The 21,197-nt window shown below is 44.1% G+C and overlaps 1 protein-coding gene across 1 annotated transcript in view; it reads right to left on the bottom strand.

The window, feature by feature from the left end:
* The window catches only part of KIF26B (kinesin family member 26B), a 429,471-nt gene that overhangs the window by 9,348 nt on the left and 398,926 nt on the right, over positions 1-21,197 (bottom strand). Inside the window, exon 12 of the mRNA XM_032801064.2 lies at positions 17,424-20,847. Within this exon, the coding sequence (XP_032656955.1) occupies positions 17,424-20,847 (3,424 nt within the window). The remainder of the gene's footprint in view (positions 1-17,423; positions 20,848-21,197) is intronic.

The following is a 21,197-nucleotide window of genomic DNA, read 5'->3' as shown; positions in this document are numbered from 1 at the left end:
AGCTACTGCAGTATTCGTCCAGGAGAGGTGGGGGGAGGTGAGGGGAGAGAAGCAGCCAGCCAGCCTGAATGAAACCATACACTGGCTCTCTTGGCTGCAAGGACTCAGCCTGGTGCCAGCAAGGGAGGGATATAGCATAATCATGTACAGATTTTATTTTAAAACCAAAATAAAATCATTTAGAAGAATCTCAAAAACTGCATTCATTTTAAGTTCAATGTAAATATCTACTAAACGACTGCCAAGGTGGTGTTTGGGTAAAAGCTTAAAAATCTATTGACCTTCCAGTATTCGTATTTGCAAAGAACAGAATTAGGTCTGATTTTCCACTAATGTTTGCACACCACGCAGAAAAATAGGCAAACAAGCATGTCTTGTCCCACTGAGTTAGGGGGCTGCAGATTTGAAAATAATATTTTTAAACACTGATGAGATCATTTCTCCCACCATTCACCTTCCCTGTGAAAAACCTGTGGCTAATCTACAGAGCTGAAACCACCATCCTGGACCCTAGATAGTCTCAATTTAAAATACTTTTCTATACAAAAACGATGTGCAGGAAGTTTTAAAATGAAGCGCACAGGTGACTAGAAGAGTCCAAATTAAGGCTGCCTGTGCAACCTTGTTTCTGCCCCTGTATTTCAAAGCCGTTTTTAATTACATGATCACTAACTGTGTTCTCTTCAGGATCCTTGGAGAATGAAGCAGCTGCTCTAAATATAAACCCTCAGGCTTCTGGGCATGAGCAAACTTTTAAACAAGGGAGGAGAAAGAAACTCTATGATTCCATAACTGCCCACTTCAGGGTTTCTAGTGCCTCCCACTGTAGCAGCTGGCACTGGCCACTGTCAGAGACAGGATAGTGGACTAAATGGACCATGAATCTGATCCAGCATGGCAGTTCCTTTGTTCCAAATGTGTTGTGGGTTTATCCCCCTTATTGCTCAATTTGCGCCCCCTCCCCCCCGTCTCATTCATTGTACTCCAATCAATCTCCTCCAGCTGCCTGCCTCAATCACTACACATCCTTTCCTCATTCACCATCCAAACCGCACATTCAGGCCTGGTCTCCACTTAACATTTTTCCTGGCATAGCTGTGTTAGTTAGGAATATATTAAAAATAAAAATAAAAAAAAAATCACACACCCACAATTAACTGACTAGCAATCCCCAGTGTAGATGCAGTTATACAAGCAAAAAAAGTCCTTTTGCTGTGATAGTTTATGTTGGTATACGCTATACAGTATCAGCAAAAACACTCTTTCGTTGGTATAAGCTGCATCCACAGTAGAGGATTTTGCCCGTATAGATATACCAGCAAACCCTGGTACAGGATGTCATGCTGAAAAAACTGTGCGTTATCCTGTAATTAAAGAGATGTATCATAATGCAGACACAAAAGGGGGCAGAGTTAAGTTTGTGTGTGCAAACTTAACTTTGGTATTTCTAGTAATAAAGAGCTTCACTATGCAACTTTAGTGCTTTTCTCATATACTTTATGGAATTTTCTAGGTGTTTTAAAAAGGAAAAGGATAAAATACAGTGATTCCATGGAACTATTTGCTAGACAGCAGATGAACCTTCTGCTCTGCACATCATGGACCTGATCTAAACCCTACTGAAGGCAACGGAAAGACTCTGCTCAGGGAGGCAAGGGCTCCTGTGGTGCAAGATCTTGAACCGCCAATGACACAGACTTGTATTCTCCTTTTCATATAGTATGCAAGCATACAGGGAGCCTTCAGATCATTGTCTCAATCCACGCATCCTCTTACAGATCACATTTCATTTGCCCAGAGAGTTTCTTTCTACTACTTCCTTGTTTAAAAGTTTGCTCATGCCCAGAAGCCTGAGGGTTCATATTTAGAGCAGCTGCCTCATTCTCCAAGGATTCTGAAGAGAACACAGTTAGTGATCATGTAATTAAAAACAGCTTTGAAATATAGGGGGCAGAATCCATTTTTTTTTGAAAACTGAAAAAAAGTCAGTTTTTTCTACCCCACCAAATATTTTCCCATTACATTCAGAAAAAAAAATATGCTTTGAATTTTTCCCATGAAAAATAATTCGCATTTTTACTTGCTCTCATTATTAAGGGTTTATTATTTACATAGTACAAATGAGAAAACCAAACTGCAGGGGGCCTAACCATGTACCACCGAAGTCAGTAGAGGTCATGGCAATGATTTCAATGAGTTTTGGATCAGGCTACAAAGTTATGTCTATGTTACCATTTATATTAGCGTAGCTCTGCTAGTGACAAGGACAGTGAAAGCACTAGTTTAGACAAGCTGATGCTTTTTTAACCACGGTGTCATCTAGGCTTGCTCTGGGTAGGGTTAGACAAGTGGTGGTTGTCTAACCACCTGGTGGTTGACAATTCTGGTGCTCCCAGAATTCCTGCTGCTGGTGGAGTTACTTACTTATGGCATGATTATTCCATGTTATGTTCAGCCTGCATAGGCAAGAATAAGCTATGTACTAATATGACTTGGCCACAACTTGTGTAAACATGTAGTTTAAATAGGGCCTGAAAAAGTCAGGAGGACTGAGTGAGGAATAGAATCCAGATCTCCTGACTCCCAGTCCCCTACTCTAAGCATTAGATATCTGTTTGCTTCCTATTTTTCATACCCTGTGTTAGCATCACAGTACGGTAAAGCAACATCAACACATCCTCAACTGAGAGAAGGGGCTAATTCCCTGTCGAGGACTGGAAGAGGTGGGAGACAAATGAGACTAACAAATAGTTTACTAGCTGTCCAGTCCCCAAGCCATTTTCTGTGGCTTACTATGACTGAAAATGAAGGGCTACAATCAGCGATGAGCTGCCAGAATGTTAATAACTGGTTCCCTACTGGATCTTCGGCAGCACTTCGGCAGCAGATCCTTCACTCGCTCCAGGTTTTCGGTGGCACTTCGGCGGCAGGTCCTTCAGTGCCGCCCAAGGCCCAGAGCGAGTGAATGACCTGCTGCGGAAGTGCCGACGACGACCTGGTAGGAAACCAGTTATTACGCACTGCCCGATGAGTACAAGCCCAAGACCCCCCATCCTGACTGCCCCCCAGGGCCCGACCCACTACCCAACTCGCCACACTCCCTATCCTCTGACTGCCCTGACCCCATCCACCATCACCCCGACAGACCCCCCAGAACTCCCACGCCTACCCAACACCCCCCTGTTCCACATCCCCTGATTGCCCCCCCCCGAACCTCCGCCCCCCTGCAACTGCTCCCTGCCCTTTATCCATCCCCTCCTCCCAGCCCCGGCCTGGCCCCCTTAACATGCTGCTCAAGGCAGCATGTATGGATGCCGTGCGGCTCGCTGGAGCTCACAGCCCCACCCCCTTACCATGCCGCTTAAAGCGGCAGGAGCTGCAGAGCTGCCCAGGAGCGGTCCACAGCACTGGCGCCAGGCTCTCTTGAGAGTGGGGAAGGCAAGGGAGGGGCCGGAGGAGCCTCCCAAGCCAGGAACTCAGGCGGGCCGGACAGGATGGTCCCGTGGGGCCTGGAGTTTGCCCACCCCTTTAACAACCGGTTCTAAACCGGCTTCTAAATTTAACAGCTGCTTCATGCAAACCGGTGCAAATAGGCTCCAGCTCACTACTGGCTACAATGGTTCTCCCCAGCCTGCTGCTTGCAAAGACACACAAAACTATTTAAAGGTGTTTTTAATTGGTCCCTAGCACTTTTGTTGTTTGCTTTCTAGGGAACGAGGTGCTGCCAATTGGCACAACAGAAGTGGCAATATGAGCACTCAGAGAAGCTTTGGACTGAAGTACTTGAGCATGAATTACAGTGAGGCAGTTCTGTGAGGAAGAGGCCTGGTCATGAACCATTCGCGTTAACCTAGAGACCAATGAGGACTGCTACCCTACATGACAAAGCTACAGACAGAAGAGGGAGACTGCGGAAAAGACCCTTAGGGAAAAATCGAAAAACCCATAGGGAATTTTGCCATTGACTTCAATGGAGCTAGGATTGAATCCACAGAATCTAATGGAAAATGACCCCCCTTTCTATAGGTTGTTTGAATGAGCACATAGAAATTTATGGCAAGGATACAGTTGTGTATTAAATGCTACAGGACCAACAAAAAACAAAACAAAAAAACAAACAAATGCCTATAGAAAATCTATCACATTCTACAGGATTTCTCCATAATGGCAGACTGTAAAAATAGGCTTTAAAAATGGATTGCAGACTGAACCACCAGATCAGAAACAGACAGTAATGTAAAACAGAGACACTGGAGAAATTTGTTATCAGCTCTGTCAAAACTGCCCTGCCCATCCTGCATTCACTTTGGCAACACCAGTAGCCCTTGTCATATCAATAAAGTTATTGAAACAGAAAAGAGAGAGAAGGAGAGAAGCCAAGTCAGGGAGAGACAGACTCTTTGTCTCCAAGCCCCCTATGCTAGGTTAACTTTTTGCCAAAAGGTTTGAGATTTCAAACTAACAATGCTGTGACTCCTAAACTCTTGGCCAGCAAATGAGCCCATGCCTGACAATCCAGCATGCAGGAACCAGTGAAGCCGAAAACACATCAGGGAGCAACAGTCATCCTAGGCCTGACTTCAGTGGGCATCTTTCCAGGCTTTGGATCAGGCCCTAGATGAAGCTGCATCATCAAGAGTAATATCGACATGTGACGGACGACAACACAGACCCAGAAAGAACTGACCAGTTGGCAATGATAAATATGGCAGTGGCCTGACTAGAGACAAATGCAGCACAGGCACCATTTGAAATGACATGACTAAATTGCAAGGCTAAGAGTGACCTCAGTCCAATGGCCCCACACAGAGACAACCAAAGGGAGAGACCACCTGTTAACCAGCCGGGAGATTAAACAGCACCATGCCAGAGAATGGTAGAATTCTTGCATAAGAGTATAAAGGGATAACCAATTTTGCTAAAACACCGAGGGCTTTACTTATGCATTTAGAAATGTACGATGGCACCTACTCTGTCAAGAGCCTGGCACGTTCAGGTTATAAGAAATCAGTTATAACAAAGCACTAGCCTTTTTCTTCTGACTCAAACCAGTCCACAGTGATGAAATTGTTTTAAAACTAAAGTGTAGAAAATTAGGAGACTGATCTTGCAAGGCGTGCAGCACCTGCGCTTCCATTAGGAGTAGAGAGCACTGGGTACTTCCCAAAAGGCTCTCATCCTATTGCAGCATTGGAATTTTTTAATCTGAGAGCAAAGCTGTATCTTGCTACTTAGGACATTTGCAATTTTATATATTCATGGAGTTATAGACTTTAAGGCTGGAAGGTACTATTATGATCATCTAGTCTGGCCTCCTGTATAGCACAAACCAAAGAATGTCACCCAATGAGTTTTGCTTCAAGCCCGCATGTTAATACATCCATCCATTTTCGTGTCAGAGTGGGAGATGTATTAACGGTGCTTATGTATTATTTTTAGTGCTATGAGGGTTCAGTTGAACACAACCAAAACTCATCCTGATGGGAACTCATGCTTGTGACTCATTTAATATCACCTCTGTATAAAGCATTTAGTTTGTATTGTCTCCAGTGTGCCTGTGATTGTTAACACCAATTTTGTATGTAATTGGTGCAGATTTGGGTTCATCTCGTGAGAGGTGGGACGTGCTTCCCTATGGAGATTCAGAGCCTGATTCCAATGGCACTTATAATGGTGTAACTTCACTGAATTCAATGGAGTTACTCAGGATTCACATTGCTGTGAGGTCAGAATCAGGACATCATTTGGAAAGAGGGGGAAGAGGTCACAGGTGTCTCTAGTAGAAGGGTGGTTTTGCTTTATAGTACCCATGCATCCCCATTTGACCCAGTGCAAAAGAGGAATCATATGGTCCAAAAGGTGGTTTACATGGGCTCTTATATTAGGCCATTTGTCCCGGTGACCATCACTAGCTGGACAGGCAGAGTGGACAAGAGTGGCAGAAGCAGAGTAAGCAAATATGAGCTCATTATGTTTTCCTAGTCAGGATTCCTGTCTGGGCTGCCAGTGGGTTACCACAATAATCTGGCTGTCTGGTCTTTGTTCCATCAAGCCATTAAATAAACACAGGCAGAGAGACCTGATCTGGGTGGGTGGACTCTTACGTCTGCACGGAGTCCTACTGAACTAAATGCGGCTCGGCACAGACACGGGACCATCTGTGCAAATTTGACTGCAGGATCAAGGTATGTGGGTGGGATGGGGGAAGGGTCAATGCTCTTCACTTTTACTGACTCGGGATGGTATATCTTTGCTTTTTGGCATGTGCTGGGGAGAAATAAAATGAAACACCACCTGCATGTTTGCAGTGAAGCTGAATGGAACCTAATCTATTTAAAATATGCATTGATTAATAGGCTGCTTATTAGCCTGGGTACAGAAGGTATGGTGTATCTTGACAGGAATTCCTACTGCCTCTAGTCCTTCCATTTAGTCTCTGGGGTTTATCTGATTTCACATTAAATAGGTTGGGTAAGGAGATACATTCAAAGCAGCATTTTAAGATAAACGCCACAGAGCAGGTGACAGCTAGCTCATCCATGATAACACACAAAGACAACGATTCAATTGTTCAAACAAATATCTATTTTTTCTTTAAAAAATACCCGTTTGAAGACACTTGTTTATTAATGGGCTCTATGGGGCTGGGAGCTCATAAATCTTTACTATATAATTAATAAAGTGCTTTGTAGCAGACTATAATGCACCACTCCTCTGCTCTCCAGCACGTTGCTTACAAAGGCAACTGTTCAACCTGGAAGCTTGGCAGGATTAGCACACATCCATCCCTCCCTCTCCCCTTCCCCCCTGGTAGTGGGGACACACAAACACAAACGGTGCACCAGCAATCTGTTCAGGCCAGCTGACTCTCCAACAGTATAAAAGGGAGTCATTCATTTTCCATTCAAAAAACTAAATAGATATCAGTACCGCATCTTAGAGCAAAAGAAATCCAGTCCACTGATTCCACTGCCAAACCAGTAATAGTGGTCTTAGTTATAGCACAACATAGCATTTACTAAATATCCTCTCCTGCATCTGACTCTATGGCCAGGTCTACACTACTGTCCTTGATTAGCATAACTACATCATTCAGGGGTGTGAAAAATCCACATCCTTGAGCAACGTAATTATACCGATTTAACCACCTGCTTTTAACCAGGAGGGCTTTTCCTGTCAATACAGCTACTGCCTCTCGGGGAGGTGCATTAACTAGGCCAACAGGAGAAGCTCTCCTGTCGGCATAGGGGTATCTTCACTAAAGCACTGCATTGGTGCAGCTGTGCTGCTGTAGTGCTGTATGTGAAGACAAGCCCTAGGACCTATTTTACCTCAGGGTATTAATGTGTGTGAACTATCCCATGGTAAAAAACGCAGTGAAGACCAGGCACTTTTTTTTTTTTTTTACCACAAGATAAACTAAAAGAAGTCAACCACAGGTGGGGGATAGTGCTGATCTCAGCTAGTTTACCTTAGGATAGCTCATGTGTGTTAGTTACTGCAATGTAAAAAATATACTTTTTTTAGTGTGACAACAAAGCCTAAAAGCTTTGTCTACACTATAGAGTTAATTCAAATTAGCTATACCCATGTGGCTAGGTTGAGTGAGAGCAGCCACACTGAAATAACAGTTTGAGCTGCACAGAGTGACTGGGTTGGCAGCTGATGAGTTACTTATTTCCCCTGAAGGACTAGCCAATTTAAAAGCCCCACCGTACTGGAGTAAAGGCATTTGGCTGGGACTTGAGTTAGGTGCAACACTCAAGTTATAAGTCATATTAACTCTGCAGTGAAGACAAGTGTTGAGAAGATGTCATCTGCAGACAAAGGACTCTCAATCAACTAGGTATTTGATCATAACTTGAAGGATATGAAGAGCCCAACTGAAGTCAGTGGAACTAGTCAAATGTTCTTTGTTAAATGCGTGCCTGAAATCCTAAAAGATAATGGGATTTGCTTAGGTGCAAGGTGTCTCAGTGTATTCCTGGTTAGATTGCTTTCAATGGGCAAATTCCAGTCTGAATTTTTTTAAACTATTTTAGATGAACGTAAAACAAAAATAACAAAAAATAAAGTCTCCATAAGGAGCAGAAAGTCTGTCTCCTGTGTAACCGCCTGCATCTGAACTCCGTACAAAACAGTAGCTGCCCCCTAAACATTTCAAGGTCCAATAAATAGAAACCAAATCATAACTACATACACCATGACTCCACAAGTTTACATTGTAAATTCAAAGGAGGAAGAAGGTAAGATACAGAGCAGGAGCCATTCATTACTACACTAGTTGCTGTAACAAGTAAAACTGCCTTTGTGTACAGATGTGATGGTTCAGCATTCTCCTGGCCAACAAACCATATAATTAAGATGAAACATCCCCACACTAAGTAGTGTAGAACACACACAATTTGTTCTGCTGCATTGTTCTCAGAGAACCCTTTCCTCCCATTCGAAATAGCACTGGCTTCTAGTATCACTTCAGGCCTTTTGTTTGTTTGCGAAGACAGTATGCAGAGGTCCCCCTGCTGTTCTCCACTTTCTAGCCACCGGGCTTCTGCTTTTATTATTTGAGAAAGCAAGACAGATTTCCCCTCTCGCTCCTCCTTCCTGTGAGGTCTGCCCTCGCAGTCAGGTCCCCATGACGATCGCCTCCTCCCTTTCCCTTTGACCTTCTTCCTCAATCTTTATTTTATTGCGCCCTTTCTCCCATGCGAGTCCCAAAGTCTCTTTCTCCCCTGTGCTGGACTGTAGCATTTGTACTGCAACTTACACAGCTCTTGGTCCTCCTCTCAGTGACACTGGGGCAACTTCAGTGGGGTGGCGCCTGTGTAACAGAGTGAAGAATTCACCCCAAATGTTTAGGGGACAAATTTCAGAAAGGGACACTGTGAAGCACAAAAGAGGCCACATTTACGGCCGAGTCACTTTATTGCTTCCCAACCAATTTTGTGCTCACCCATCCCAGTGCCCTGGGTTACATAAAGGTAAACAAGTTGAGCTGGAACAACTCAGAACAAAAAGTAATAAATTAATATTTGATTCCGAGACAAAGGCAAATTTCAGATTTCAAAAGATGACCTTAAATATATTGCTCCACTTTGGCCCTAATACCTGATGGTGCAAAATATTTAGAGCCATATTCTCCTGACTTACATTCTATATAACCAGACTGAGGTCAGTAGGACTTCGGTAGGAACAAGGTGTGAATCAGAATTTACCCTTTACTCATACGTAGGAACGCAATTACCCTCACAAACTTGTGCCCCTGCATAGAGACACTGCAGGTACATGAAATTGGCATAGATTCAGGGACCTCCAAACATTCTGGGTACCAGGCAATTGACTGTTTTTGTCAATTTCCCACTACTCCTGGTGACACTACCCCAACTACTGCTTCCTTTTGGAAGCATGTCTGGGGCAGAGTGTTCAGAGCGAGTGAATGAGCATTGCTGAAACCAAATCAGGATGCAGCACTTCATTTAGCCTGGCAGGTTGACTGTACTTTGGGAGAAGTCCCAGGGAAGATGTAGGTGTCACCGGTATAGTGCTCAGCACCCACACATTGCTAGCAAAAAAGTGCCCATAATGTAGAGATTTTCCTAAATCTTTATCTTATGGCTGGCCTTTGGCTCCATATGTATTTGTCAGTTTCATGACACTATTTATATGGAGATGACACACAGCTGTTTATTGTCCTAGGCATTATAATACCGAAGTAAATCGATTCACCAGTCACTTTGCCAGTCAAGCCAAGGACAGGGGACACTGCTATGACAGCATCAGCTCCAGACAGGACAGTGGCAGAGGAATTCCACTGAGCTAATTCTGTGCCAACACAGCGAGCAGGTTTTATTTACACCCGCCTAATGGTGTCTGACTCAATCATGCGTGTTACATGGAGCCTTCACAGTTCACAATAGCCTGCTGCCATTTCCTCTATTAAATCATCCCTATGTTCGTGCAGCCGAAAGCTCAGCATCGGCATGCAGTAGTCAAGCGTGTAAAAAATGATTACTGTGATCCCTTTCCACACAGATCTGCGGCATGATATGACCTGGCTTTGACCTGGGAAAATCAATGCTGTTGTTTTAATGAACAACAACAACAGAAAATAATTGTGGCTGGGGCCCACTTACCCCTCTCTGCAATCCAGTCAACAGTCCCATGTTCAAAGAGAGTCACCAACATACAAAGATTAATCTCCCTTTATAATTCTTAATGGCACCAGTCATGGTGGGGGATAAGACAGCGTGTGAATTATCATCATTGTCCTTATCATCATCGGTTGTGGATGTGGACAAGTTAAGAAGCAAGGGTTGGAAATGCCCTTTTGCTTTATGGTGCCAGGGATATTTTGCAATTCTGAGCTTATGCAGGCTAAATGTAAACTGAGTTCCTTTTCACTTGGATGCAACAAGAAAAGCTCCGTCTCTGTGTTTCATCATTATTGCTAAAATCCTGTTTCAGTGCAGTCTGATATCAATAGCAGGTCTGAGCTGGATTCAAGTTATTTGCTGCCCACAGAGTCAATCCGTGCCTGATATTTTCTAGTATTTTCATTAACAGAAATAGATCTGAAAGTTCTTCAGAGTTTAGGAGTGTTCAGATCTGGAGTTTACAGAACCTCTGAACCTTCATTCTTAAAAACAACTCTGACTCCAGAGAAGCCTAGAGCTATAATGGTAGGATGTGATGTAAAGAGACTACAATTATATATAATTATTGTCACGCTGTGACAGTCTGTCATTTTTATGACGATGTTTAGAATCATGTAGTAGTTTCCTCTACTCTTGCTGGTGAAACTTAGCACCAAGAAAGAGCTGCCAGCAGTCATGAAACTTTTACTGCCCAACCCATAAAATGTTTCAGCAACAAGCTTTAATTATCTACAGGCCAGAAAGGTTCCTGATATAGAACAAAATTTAAAAAAATCATATCTTGGATTTGTCAAACTCTGGCAGGAGACAGAGACCTAAAGCAGATCCCTGCATCCAAACCCCTTTAAAAGCTGGGACAGTTCAGATGTGAATCCAAACGTTGTTACTGGGGCCTAGTATTATAATGAACCCAAACCCCTTTAAATATTAGGAAAGTCTGAATTTTGCAGCTTGGGTCCACCCCCACTCTAGATGAGCCTCATTCAGAAGACTGGCTTGTACTTTTCATAGGGATTCTTTAGCTTCTTGTTTTTTAATGACCACTGCTGTACAATAATGAGTAAGGCAAAATCGGCCCAGGCTGACCAAACTTGAAGGCCCTATATACAGCAGCTTCTTCCCAACCGAGCCACCTGGAGAGAATCTCCCTGCTCCCCAGATGGACTCGTCTTCCTCTCATGTCTGAGTCCTGATCTTCCCCCTCAATGAGACAGCCCATCCCATGCCAGCAGGCAGGCAGGGAGGCAGCAGTCACTACTTGCCTCTGACTCACTGCTCTGTCTAAGCCCCCTTTGACCTTGAAGCCCAGATCCTAAAGATCCAAGTATGTTCCCCTGCTGAAACCAGCTCTGATGCACATGATTTTGCAAACTGCCAAACTCAGATTTGCTTTGTTTTTCAATTATCTTGTATTAAGTAACTTTGACCACCTTTTTTTTTTTTAAAAATTGGACTAGAGAGAACCAGAAATCTAAACACACACATACTCCTCAGGAGAGAAAACCGTCCAACCCTGAACTAGCATTGTAAGCAGTAATTAGTCACAGACATGCCAAAGGCCTTTGATTTATCCATATAAAACATGGACATGAGACTCTTTTATGCACCCAAACCAATTCCAGAAAGGGGAAGGGGATGCCAAAGGAAGAGCTATGTGGTTTCCATAGAAAACCCTCATCTTGTTACAAATTGTACCAAACGCTCCTTTGTGCTATTGGCCCACAAGAGGGTTCATTACAGACTCTGAAAGTCTGGAAACATCATAGGAGACAGGTACCAGGAACCAATATATAATATATGCAGGGGGGGAAAAAATAAGGCATTCATGTATATTATATGGGAGTTCAAGTGAAGCTTTGCTATACAGTGCAAATCTAATTACCGGCCTGGGTCCTGTTCTATCCTTACCTCATTGCTGCCAGGAGCCATGCACCTGGAGTTGGAAGTAGTTTTTCATATTTCTAAAAAGCTGGATCTCTACACCCAATGGGCCAAATTCAGCTTTGAGAGTGACTTCAGTGGGAGCTGTGCCTGTTTATACACAGACTGAATTTGGTCCACTGGTTTTCAGATGCTAAACTATATAGAACAGTGGTCCCCAACCTTTTTGTGACCAGTAACACATTCATGTTTTCAGAAGAGCGTGGCGGGTGCCAACAATTTTTCAAGGCTTATTTTGTATTTGTACATTAAATAATACAAAAAAACATATTTAATATTACATAATATATTAATCCAGAGAGAAGAGAGAAGCTGGAAAAAAGCCGCGAGGACAGACAACACCGGTGCCCGCAGCCCTGGAGTACTGTGTCCCCAGCAGGCACGGGGCCTCAGATTCTCTTCTCTGCTGGGCACTAGGTGGGCCCCACACCTGCCGGGGACTGAGAACACCAGCGCCTGCAGCCCCAGAGTTTTCTGTCCCCGGCAGGCGTGGGGCCACAGCTTCTCTCCCCTGCTGGGAACTAGGCCCCGCACCTGCCGGGAACAGAGAACACCACGACCACAGCCTGAGTTCTCTGTCCCCGGCAGGTCCCCTTCTGCGCACTAGACGGGTGCACATAAATGCCCCAGCGGGCGCCATGGCACCCACGGACACCATGCTGGAGACCACTGTATATAGAGCTATACTGATTAACATGTATGTAATATTTTTTCATTCTCGAATCCCAATGATTTGTACAAAGTTGGACAAGAATCATCCTGTTTTATGATGGGAAACTGAGGAATAGAGACATTAAATGAGTTGCTCAGAGTGACACAGTGAGTCACTGGCAAAATAGAAAATAGAATATAGGTTTTACAACTACCAATCTGGTGCCCGGTGTGCCGCCCCACCCTGCCTGCCCCTTAAGGCCGCATTCCTGATACACTGTCGTGACTTTGCAAAAGGGAGTTTGCTTGGAGTATTTTTCCTGGTAACACAAAGGAGCCACAAAAGCACTTAGCCTTTACCAATGACATCGAGGGAGCAGAGATAGGCCATTGCTGCGTGCTTTTCAAATTCCACCCCCATTTTTTAAAAAAATGATCACTGTCAGTGTATAGTTTGCATTTATTTCTAACACATGGGTACACTGCTAAAAAGAAGGAGCACTGCACCATGGACATCCAGGAGGCTTGTGTTCAGCAGCAACCTTAGCACTTTGATTCTCTGGGCTGGAAGAGACTGGAAGTAGCTATGTTGTGGCCTATTCTGTGTGTGGGGATCAAGAGCTGCTGACTAGTGTATTATTATTTATTTGTATTACCAGACTACCCAGGAGCCTAATTATGGACCAGGACCCCATTGTGCCAGGCGCTGTCCATGGGGAGGCTTCCCTGGTGAGCAAAGTCTGGTGTCAGATAATATAGTTTTTCATATGCCTAAACTGCCTCTCAGCATATATGTGTGTGTGTGTGTGTGTGTGTGTGTCAGTTTTGCCTCCTTACTTTCAGGTGTCACCAGCCTTCACTGCTGTATAATCACATAATTCACATCCTCCCAGTTGAAAGTAAGTGACTGAGGTGCCTATTCACTCTTAGTGCAGGGCAGTTAATGGGAGAGGGAAGAAACCAGAGAACAAGCAGCTGCACACATGGTAGGAGATGCAGAGGCGGGACAGTCTGTCACAAATAGACAATTACAAATCAAACCTTCTGCTCTGCTGTTCTAAAAGGGCAGTGCCATTGATTAGCGGATGTGTGGTCAAGTCAAGTGAGCTCAAGGCCTGGAGCCAACCTGCCTGAGATCTAATCCTGGGTCTATCTAGTCAGCATTAGGGAGCGGGTGATTCTGTGGCCTTGGGCCAGTTAGTTAACCTCTCAGCCTGATTTTCCCCATCTGCAAAATGGGGATTATAATAATACTTACATCACAGGAGGATTAAATAACATTTGTACAGTGCTTTGAAAATGTACAGCCCCAGATTAGTGCTAACTGTAATTATAATTAAAATCTCCTCTACCGTAAGCAATCATTTCAGGGCAATAATATACTGACCTACTAATATTATACTACCAGTGTTAAATGCTGGAAAAATTGGACAACTTATTAAACTGATCTATTAACTTCAGGGAAAAAGGCTCATTGGCTTGATGATGGAATCTTGTAATGTTTCAGTTTGAAGAGTGGGTGGGAGAATATAATGGAAGATGGTTTGTGTGCGTGTTTATACTGCATATACAATGCTAGGCTGTCTATGGAACACACACTTACTTAGATCCTGAAATTTAAACCAAGGCTAAACCTATAGATTATGAATTAGCTTTATCTTCCAAAAGCTACCGTTGTGTCTCTGATACCTAGGCTATAACAACCAATGCATAACTACCTACAAGTACAAGTAATGCACTTAAGAACATTAAAATAACAAGATCTTAATCACAGAAAAAAATATCTGTCTCTTCGGTGTAGCAGAACTTCAAAAGTAATTGTGAAATCTGACAAGACTACTGGTGATTCCCTTAAAGGCTCTTTACGACTTCTCTTAAAGGGGCTCTCTGTAGGTTCATGTTGATTATGTCTGACAACTAGCCTTTCTGTTAATAATAATCATAAATAAAGTCGACAAGGTCACCTGACCTGAAATGAGCATATCTATACTGCCGTATCCATTATAGCACAGTGGATCTTTGACAGCAAATCAAACAGGGTCCAATGCTCATGACACTATGCGTTAGAATAATATCCACGCTTCAAGAACTGCACAGCTTTGTATGTTTTTTTTTCATAAAAATATTCCTTAACAGAGATGTTTCAGGCTAGTACAAACCTACAGGAAGAGGGTATTTATTTAAAAAGAAATGTGCCAAACCAGTCTGGTTCTTGTCCTATTATAAAAATATATGTATGTTCATCATAACATTGTTCGCCTCTACATCTCAGTTTTTCCTTCATCTTGATACTGCACTGAAGTCATAATTCTATTTTTATAACATCATAAAAATCAGTTGACATGTGAAAGATTGTGCTACCACCAAACACAGAATTATGGCTTCACTTCTGCATGGCCAAATACAAAGAGAACCTGGGTTGTAAGAAAGCTACAGCTTTGTTAGTTGCCAGGTAAATGTTCAATGATGAGAAATGTGTAGACATTGAATTAATTTTTTAATTTTATTTTTAAAATGTGTAAAAATTACTGGACCTATGTTCAACTCATTCAGAACAATGTGAACCAACTATTTAAAGAATCAACCTCAAAATTAAGCTGTTAAAAATAGCACATATACCCTCTCCACACAGCCACCAGTCAAAAGCCTAAGTAAGCAAATGAGCTTTACGAAGTGCTCTGAAGGTGTCAACATGGTCAGGCTCTGTTGGATTAACAGGGTAGGCAGCTTCCAGAGATGAGGGCTCTCCACTGAAAACTATATGCCCCAGATATTTAAATCTTGGGACCATTAGTGACAGCGAATCATCAGAGCAAATCTGTGACAATGGTGCCTGGGCAGAAAGGACCTAAACCACACAGGAAATTAAAAATCAAGATCAGTCATTTGAATGGCAGCCAAAAGCCCTGACAAACTCCATGTTTTGTGAAAAATTGGTAATAATTGGGTCAGTTTTCACTCTGCTTCAGCACTGGATAGTTCTGAGCAGCAGCAGAGGCACCTGCATGCGCTCTGTCTGCAAACAAAGGAAGAACACAAAACTTCTGCAGAAGTTGATGGCCTTGCTCAGGTAAGTTCCCTACAAGCCCTTCTGTTGATTTTATTAACCACTGATCTTGCATATGACCTAAGCAGCTGGACCCTGTAAAATAATGCTTTATGCACCCCAGAAGAAGTCCCAGATAAACTCTACAGAATTGATAACAAGGTCTGCACACCTGCTTCTGTCAGCAAAAAAAGCCTTCCTCCCACTTTGTCTTCTATACCTGGTAGCAGAGCGACTAGACATCCTGAGCACCACAAATGATCCTTCCCTCAGATCTCCATGTTCACAGTCAATGGCATCATTTTCAACCACCTTACAGCAATCATCTAAGAGGCAGAGCTGCTGCAGTTGAGGACCCAAGTAAAGACTAAATATGAAGGTGCGCTCCAAGGACATCATAGCTCTCACCCTCCATCCCTGGCTAACAAGAAACAAAACTGCTACCAAATAACATGGGAGTAGTAGTGCCCTGACACGCTTCCATAGTCACCATCCAAACAGAAGGCTCTCCTCACCCACATCTCCCAGGACAGCTACTGGGAAGTTGCAATCCCTATTCACCCAGCCACTGAGATCATATTGATGAAAGGGGAAGTGAAATGAAAAAACTAAGGAAAGGACCTACCCCACACAGAGTCACCGTCTGCCACTTAGCTCCCAGTACCATCCACGCAGACACCTGTCAAAGTGAGAGGTTGCTGGTAGCTTCAGCTCTCTCACTAATAAGGCAAGTAGAAAGCCAAACCTCAAAAATGGAAGCCAAAAACCAAAATGTCCCCAGCAAAATATCCCATATTACCCGGACAACCTCCCAGCAATATGTAATTTATTGTGCCCTTTCCCCTTTGCAAGTCCTATAGTCTCTTTCTCCCTTTGCTGGGCTCTAGCATTTGTACTGCAGCTTATACAGCTCTTGGTCCTCCTCTCAGTGACACTGGGGCAACACCCACCAATCTCTGAAACCCCACAGTCACAACCAACCTCAGTTCTTGCCCTTATGACATACATCAGCTGTCCTCTCCCTGCTATTCACCATAATAAAAGCCTCCAATTTTTGACTGGAGTTTATCTATTTGACAGCTATTGGAAAGGGCTTATAGAAAGGATGGAGGGTGTGTTTCCTGGATTGATGATGTTTTGGAAAGGAGCTTTTTCTGCCTGAGTTCTTGTCAGCATGATTGTTTCTGTTCTGCTGGGGCTATATTGTAATATATATTACATGTAAGAACCATGCATGGGCATCTTTTTGTGACTTTAAGTGCTAAAAAAACAACACTCCCCCCATGATTAAATATTTGAAAATAGTCCCCATTATAAAAGTTGCCCTGCTTTCAGGAGAAGGATGCAATAACAAAGCTTGAAACAAATAATCTATACTAAAACTATTTCAGTGGAAATGCCTTCATAAAAGAAATGTGGAACTGAGCAGGGCTTGGTAAGTAAATAAATCGAAAAAGTTCACAGCTCAAGGGCCTGTCATTAGAATTAGCCTGTTTCTAGTTCCAAATGACCACATTAAACACAACATGTGTTCTGCCATTGACCTAGATACTCCTCTGCGCAAGCCTTTCTGCCCAAGGACTAGCTAGCCTGGTGGTCAATGTTACATTTGGACACATCTGCAAACATACCTGTGTTTGAGCGTTTCTTTTGATTTTTGAGACTTCGGCACCTCCCGCTGACAGAGCTGCTGTTCTCACTCATAGAGTCTTGCGCTGAAGAAGCACTTCCTGTTGCTTCGCTGTCTCTCATCATACTCTCATAACCACTGCTTCCCCCACTGTGGTAGAATAGAGCTGTTTTCCCCATAGCTGGTGGCAGCTCCCCGCTCAGGACACTGCTGTTGTCACTTCCATGACCACTGCTACAGCGGTGAGGCTTCCGCGGAGGGGTGATTTTGCTGTAGGGTGAAGGCAGCATATGAACAGCTGGTTTCTCATCTCCATGAAGGCCACCTCGCTCATCTGTGTCCGAGTTTCCACGCATTTGAAAACCTCTGGCACTTGTGCTCCCTTGGAGCAGTTCGGAAATCCGTCCATTGACAGCTCTGAGGGGCAGTTTTGAAGCAAGACCAGAGCCTCTGTTTCTGCTAAGGGACTGAGTTGACCAGGACATGTTCTTCCCACTGGGAGGCAAACTTGAACTCTGCCCCACAGACTGAGGCAGAGACTTGGTAGAAAAGCTTAATGTTTTGGTGGTGGAAGCAGACAAGCTTCGGGCTTTGGGACTTGCCAAAAGGAGTTTGCTAACTGCAGATATCTTAGATTGGCTGGCCTTTGGTGAGGCACCCACAGACTGGGATATGCCTGAGTTTGTCGGTGAGGACACCGCACTGCGGCTGAGGCTCCTCCCAGCCCTAGGCACGGTGGTATCTTTTCCAGGGCTCATTTTAGAGCTTACTGAAGATAGGCTTTCTGCCCTTTCCAATGACAAACACTCATAGTGGCTCACTGTGGACCTGCCCAGGGAATTGGTCCTGCTGGCTAGCTGTTCAAGTTTGGCGCTAAATAACTTGCTGCTGCTATTGTTACTGGTGTCAGTGCTGGAGCCCTTCTGTTTCCCATTCAGCTCATCAGGAAAGCTGGCTGGAAAAGACACTGGTTGGTTGGATGGACTGCTCGTGCTGCTGCTACAAGCGCTATGCTGAGGGCTGGCCCTGTTCTTCTGATCCAGGCTTGATTTTCTCACAGGAGGCAGCGGAGGAGTTCCTTTGGGGCGAGTGAGAACGCAGTGCTTGGGAGAAGCGATTCTTCTTTCTAGGGAAGCCTTACAAGACTGGGAAAGAGAAGGAGAACTCATTCCATTGTTCTCAGCAGCACAGTGATAGAGGACAGCATCAATTTCCTCCTGCTTGCTGACCTTCTGGAGCACCCTAGGGAGACTGCCATTCTTCAAAGCATCCAGGGAATGAACAGGGCTCTGGGTTGCAGAACTTGTAAGTGCCATCTCACACCCATCCACAATTCTCTTCAGAGGATCAGAACCTGGGGAGCTAGAGGTCTCCCCACTGCTGCTACTAAACCTGTCAGCTGAGTTCTGTTTCTTGTTCTGCTCAGGCATGGCTGGACCAATTGCAGTTTCTAGCTTTGGCCCATCGCTGGCCCCAAAGCGGTCTTTTTTCACATCATCTTCCCTCTTTAGCCAAGGGTCTTCAAATTTGATATCCTTCCTAACACTAGACTCTTTCTCCTCATGGGGTTGAGTAACTTTAGCAGCTGAAGTTACTGCAGATGTGGCCTCATCAGTCTCTTGTGCCTTAAAAGGACTAACAGCAATACATGGATAAACAGTAATGTTGGTCTTCATTGGGATGTAGCCTTCACAACCGCTTAGGCTTGCTGTGTTTGAGATTGTGACAGTAGTTTTCCCCAGGGCTGATATTTTGCAACCCTTGAGAGGTGGGACTTTACTGAAAGTTTCCTCCCCCATTTCTGACAGTATGAGCAAATTGTCAGTCACTGGATTTTGCTTGTCATTTACACAAAACATGTTAGTATTCTGTATGGCACCTGCAAACTCAGAAACAGGGGGCTCTGCCATAGCCTCACCATGCCCGTAGCAAGCCTGGGCTATGAAACTGTGGCATGATTGTTCACCATCACTCCCTGTACTCATTTCACTCAGCCACGAGCTAATGGATGAGCGTCTGCTACTGGCATCCCGGGCTTTGTCATCCAATCCTAATTTTGGAAGCGGCACAAATTGTGTGATGCTGACCTCAGAAACAGGAGCTGCATTGGAGTAACACTCGAGGTCTTCACTAATGCTACTGATAATACTAACTGGCCTAGACCCAGAGGCCAAAGCCTGCACAGAACAGTCACTGTTAAAGCTGATGATGCTGGTTGGGCGTCCATTCTCAAGGACCCCACTAATAGTTAGTTCTTCAACCAGGGTGAACACCAGCTCATCCTCTCCATTCAGCTCTAATGGTTGCTGCACAGTGACCATGGTGGTACTCAGAATCTCCTTCTTTGATTCTGGTGAAATAGTATGTTTCTGCTCTTCATCGAGAACAGTCTCTCCAAAGTCCCCACTGCTGGAGGATACTGACTTTTTCAAGATCTGAGGACTCATTCCCACTGGAGGGGTCCGGATCTCTGGCTGCAGCAAAGATTCGCTAGACACCATTCCAGAGTCCTTGATCAGGGGTGATGGTGCAGGGCTAGGCAATACCCCTTTCTGGGTGTAAACCTTGCATCTCTGGGAAGGAGAAGTTGGTGGCTTGTACTCTGATGTTTTGGAGAGGCTCGCAATGCCAAGCCGCGGTGAACCCATTGGCCTAGGCTTGCCTTCTACAAAGCCGCAGGTATTGAGGCTTTCTCTGCTGCTCTGCAGACTTGCGCTATGGGCTAACGGGGAAGAGCTAAGCTGATTACTAGAACTGCCAGTTACACTCCTAGGAGAAGGAGGAGTTGAAACGTTAGTGAGAGCTCCAGAAGGAACAGGGGAGTGATTTCTCTGAATTTTGTTGGTTGTTGCATTTATATTTTCCCTGACTTCCTTTTCAGATTGCTGACAGTCGGCGGCAGCATCTTCCTTATCCAATGCTGATATATGACTAAGACCTGCCACTTGGCTTGGCATAGGACACTTAGACATCTGATCTGCGCTAAACTGAACAGGCAACTCTTCAAATGGAAATTTGTTGCTCTCCTCACTGCCATCGATACAGTCCAACCTCTCCTGAAGCTCAGCAAAGGTGTTGCACTTCAGGCAGTCTCTTTCAGATGTGCTGGAGTCGGTCTCACTCACTTCCTCCAGTTTGCCCTCAGTTTTGGTTTTCTGCAGAGCAGGAACTATAGGGACAAAATCAGGGGGGCCTTCATTATCTGTCAGTTCCTTATCAGAGAGGGCTGTGCCATTGGGGCCAACATAAATCACTGTGTCACAGGATTGTTCGCTGCTGGAAGAATAATCAGGATCACTTGATAGGTGCAGAATAGGGAAGTCTGGGTCAACTACATTTCTAGAATGGAAGGGTCTCAACTGGGTTGGCCTCCGCATTCTTCCTTCTTCACAGGAGCTTTCACCTCCAGAAGAACTTGATGTGTACTGTGATTGGAGAGCAAATGAAATGTCAGAACCACAACCAGCTTTCATAAAACACACATATAGCGGAATCCCAGCTATACACATATAGCTGAATCCTAAAATGACTGAACAATGCATGGTGTTGCATAAATGCATTACATATAAAACACTAATGTGCTTGGTAAAGAATTGTTATGAACTTTGGGAAGAAGGGAGTTAAATCCAACAACAAGTAGAAGAATGTGTAGCTATATTGTACCTTTCATTTAATTATCTCAGAGTACTTAAAGTTTGTTAAGTTTTATTAGCGCCATTTTGGAAACTGATGCACACAAAGATTAAGAGTGTTGCCCACAGTATTATTGTGAACA

This window comes from Chelonoidis abingdonii, chromosome 3 (assembly GCF_003597395.2).
Source record: "Chelonoidis abingdonii isolate Lonesome George chromosome 3, CheloAbing_2.0, whole genome shotgun sequence".
Lineage (NCBI taxonomy): Eukaryota > Metazoa > Chordata > Testudines > Testudinidae > Chelonoidis > Chelonoidis abingdonii.
Note: the sequence above shows the minus strand (reverse complement) of the source record. Positions and strands in the feature narration are given on the sequence as shown.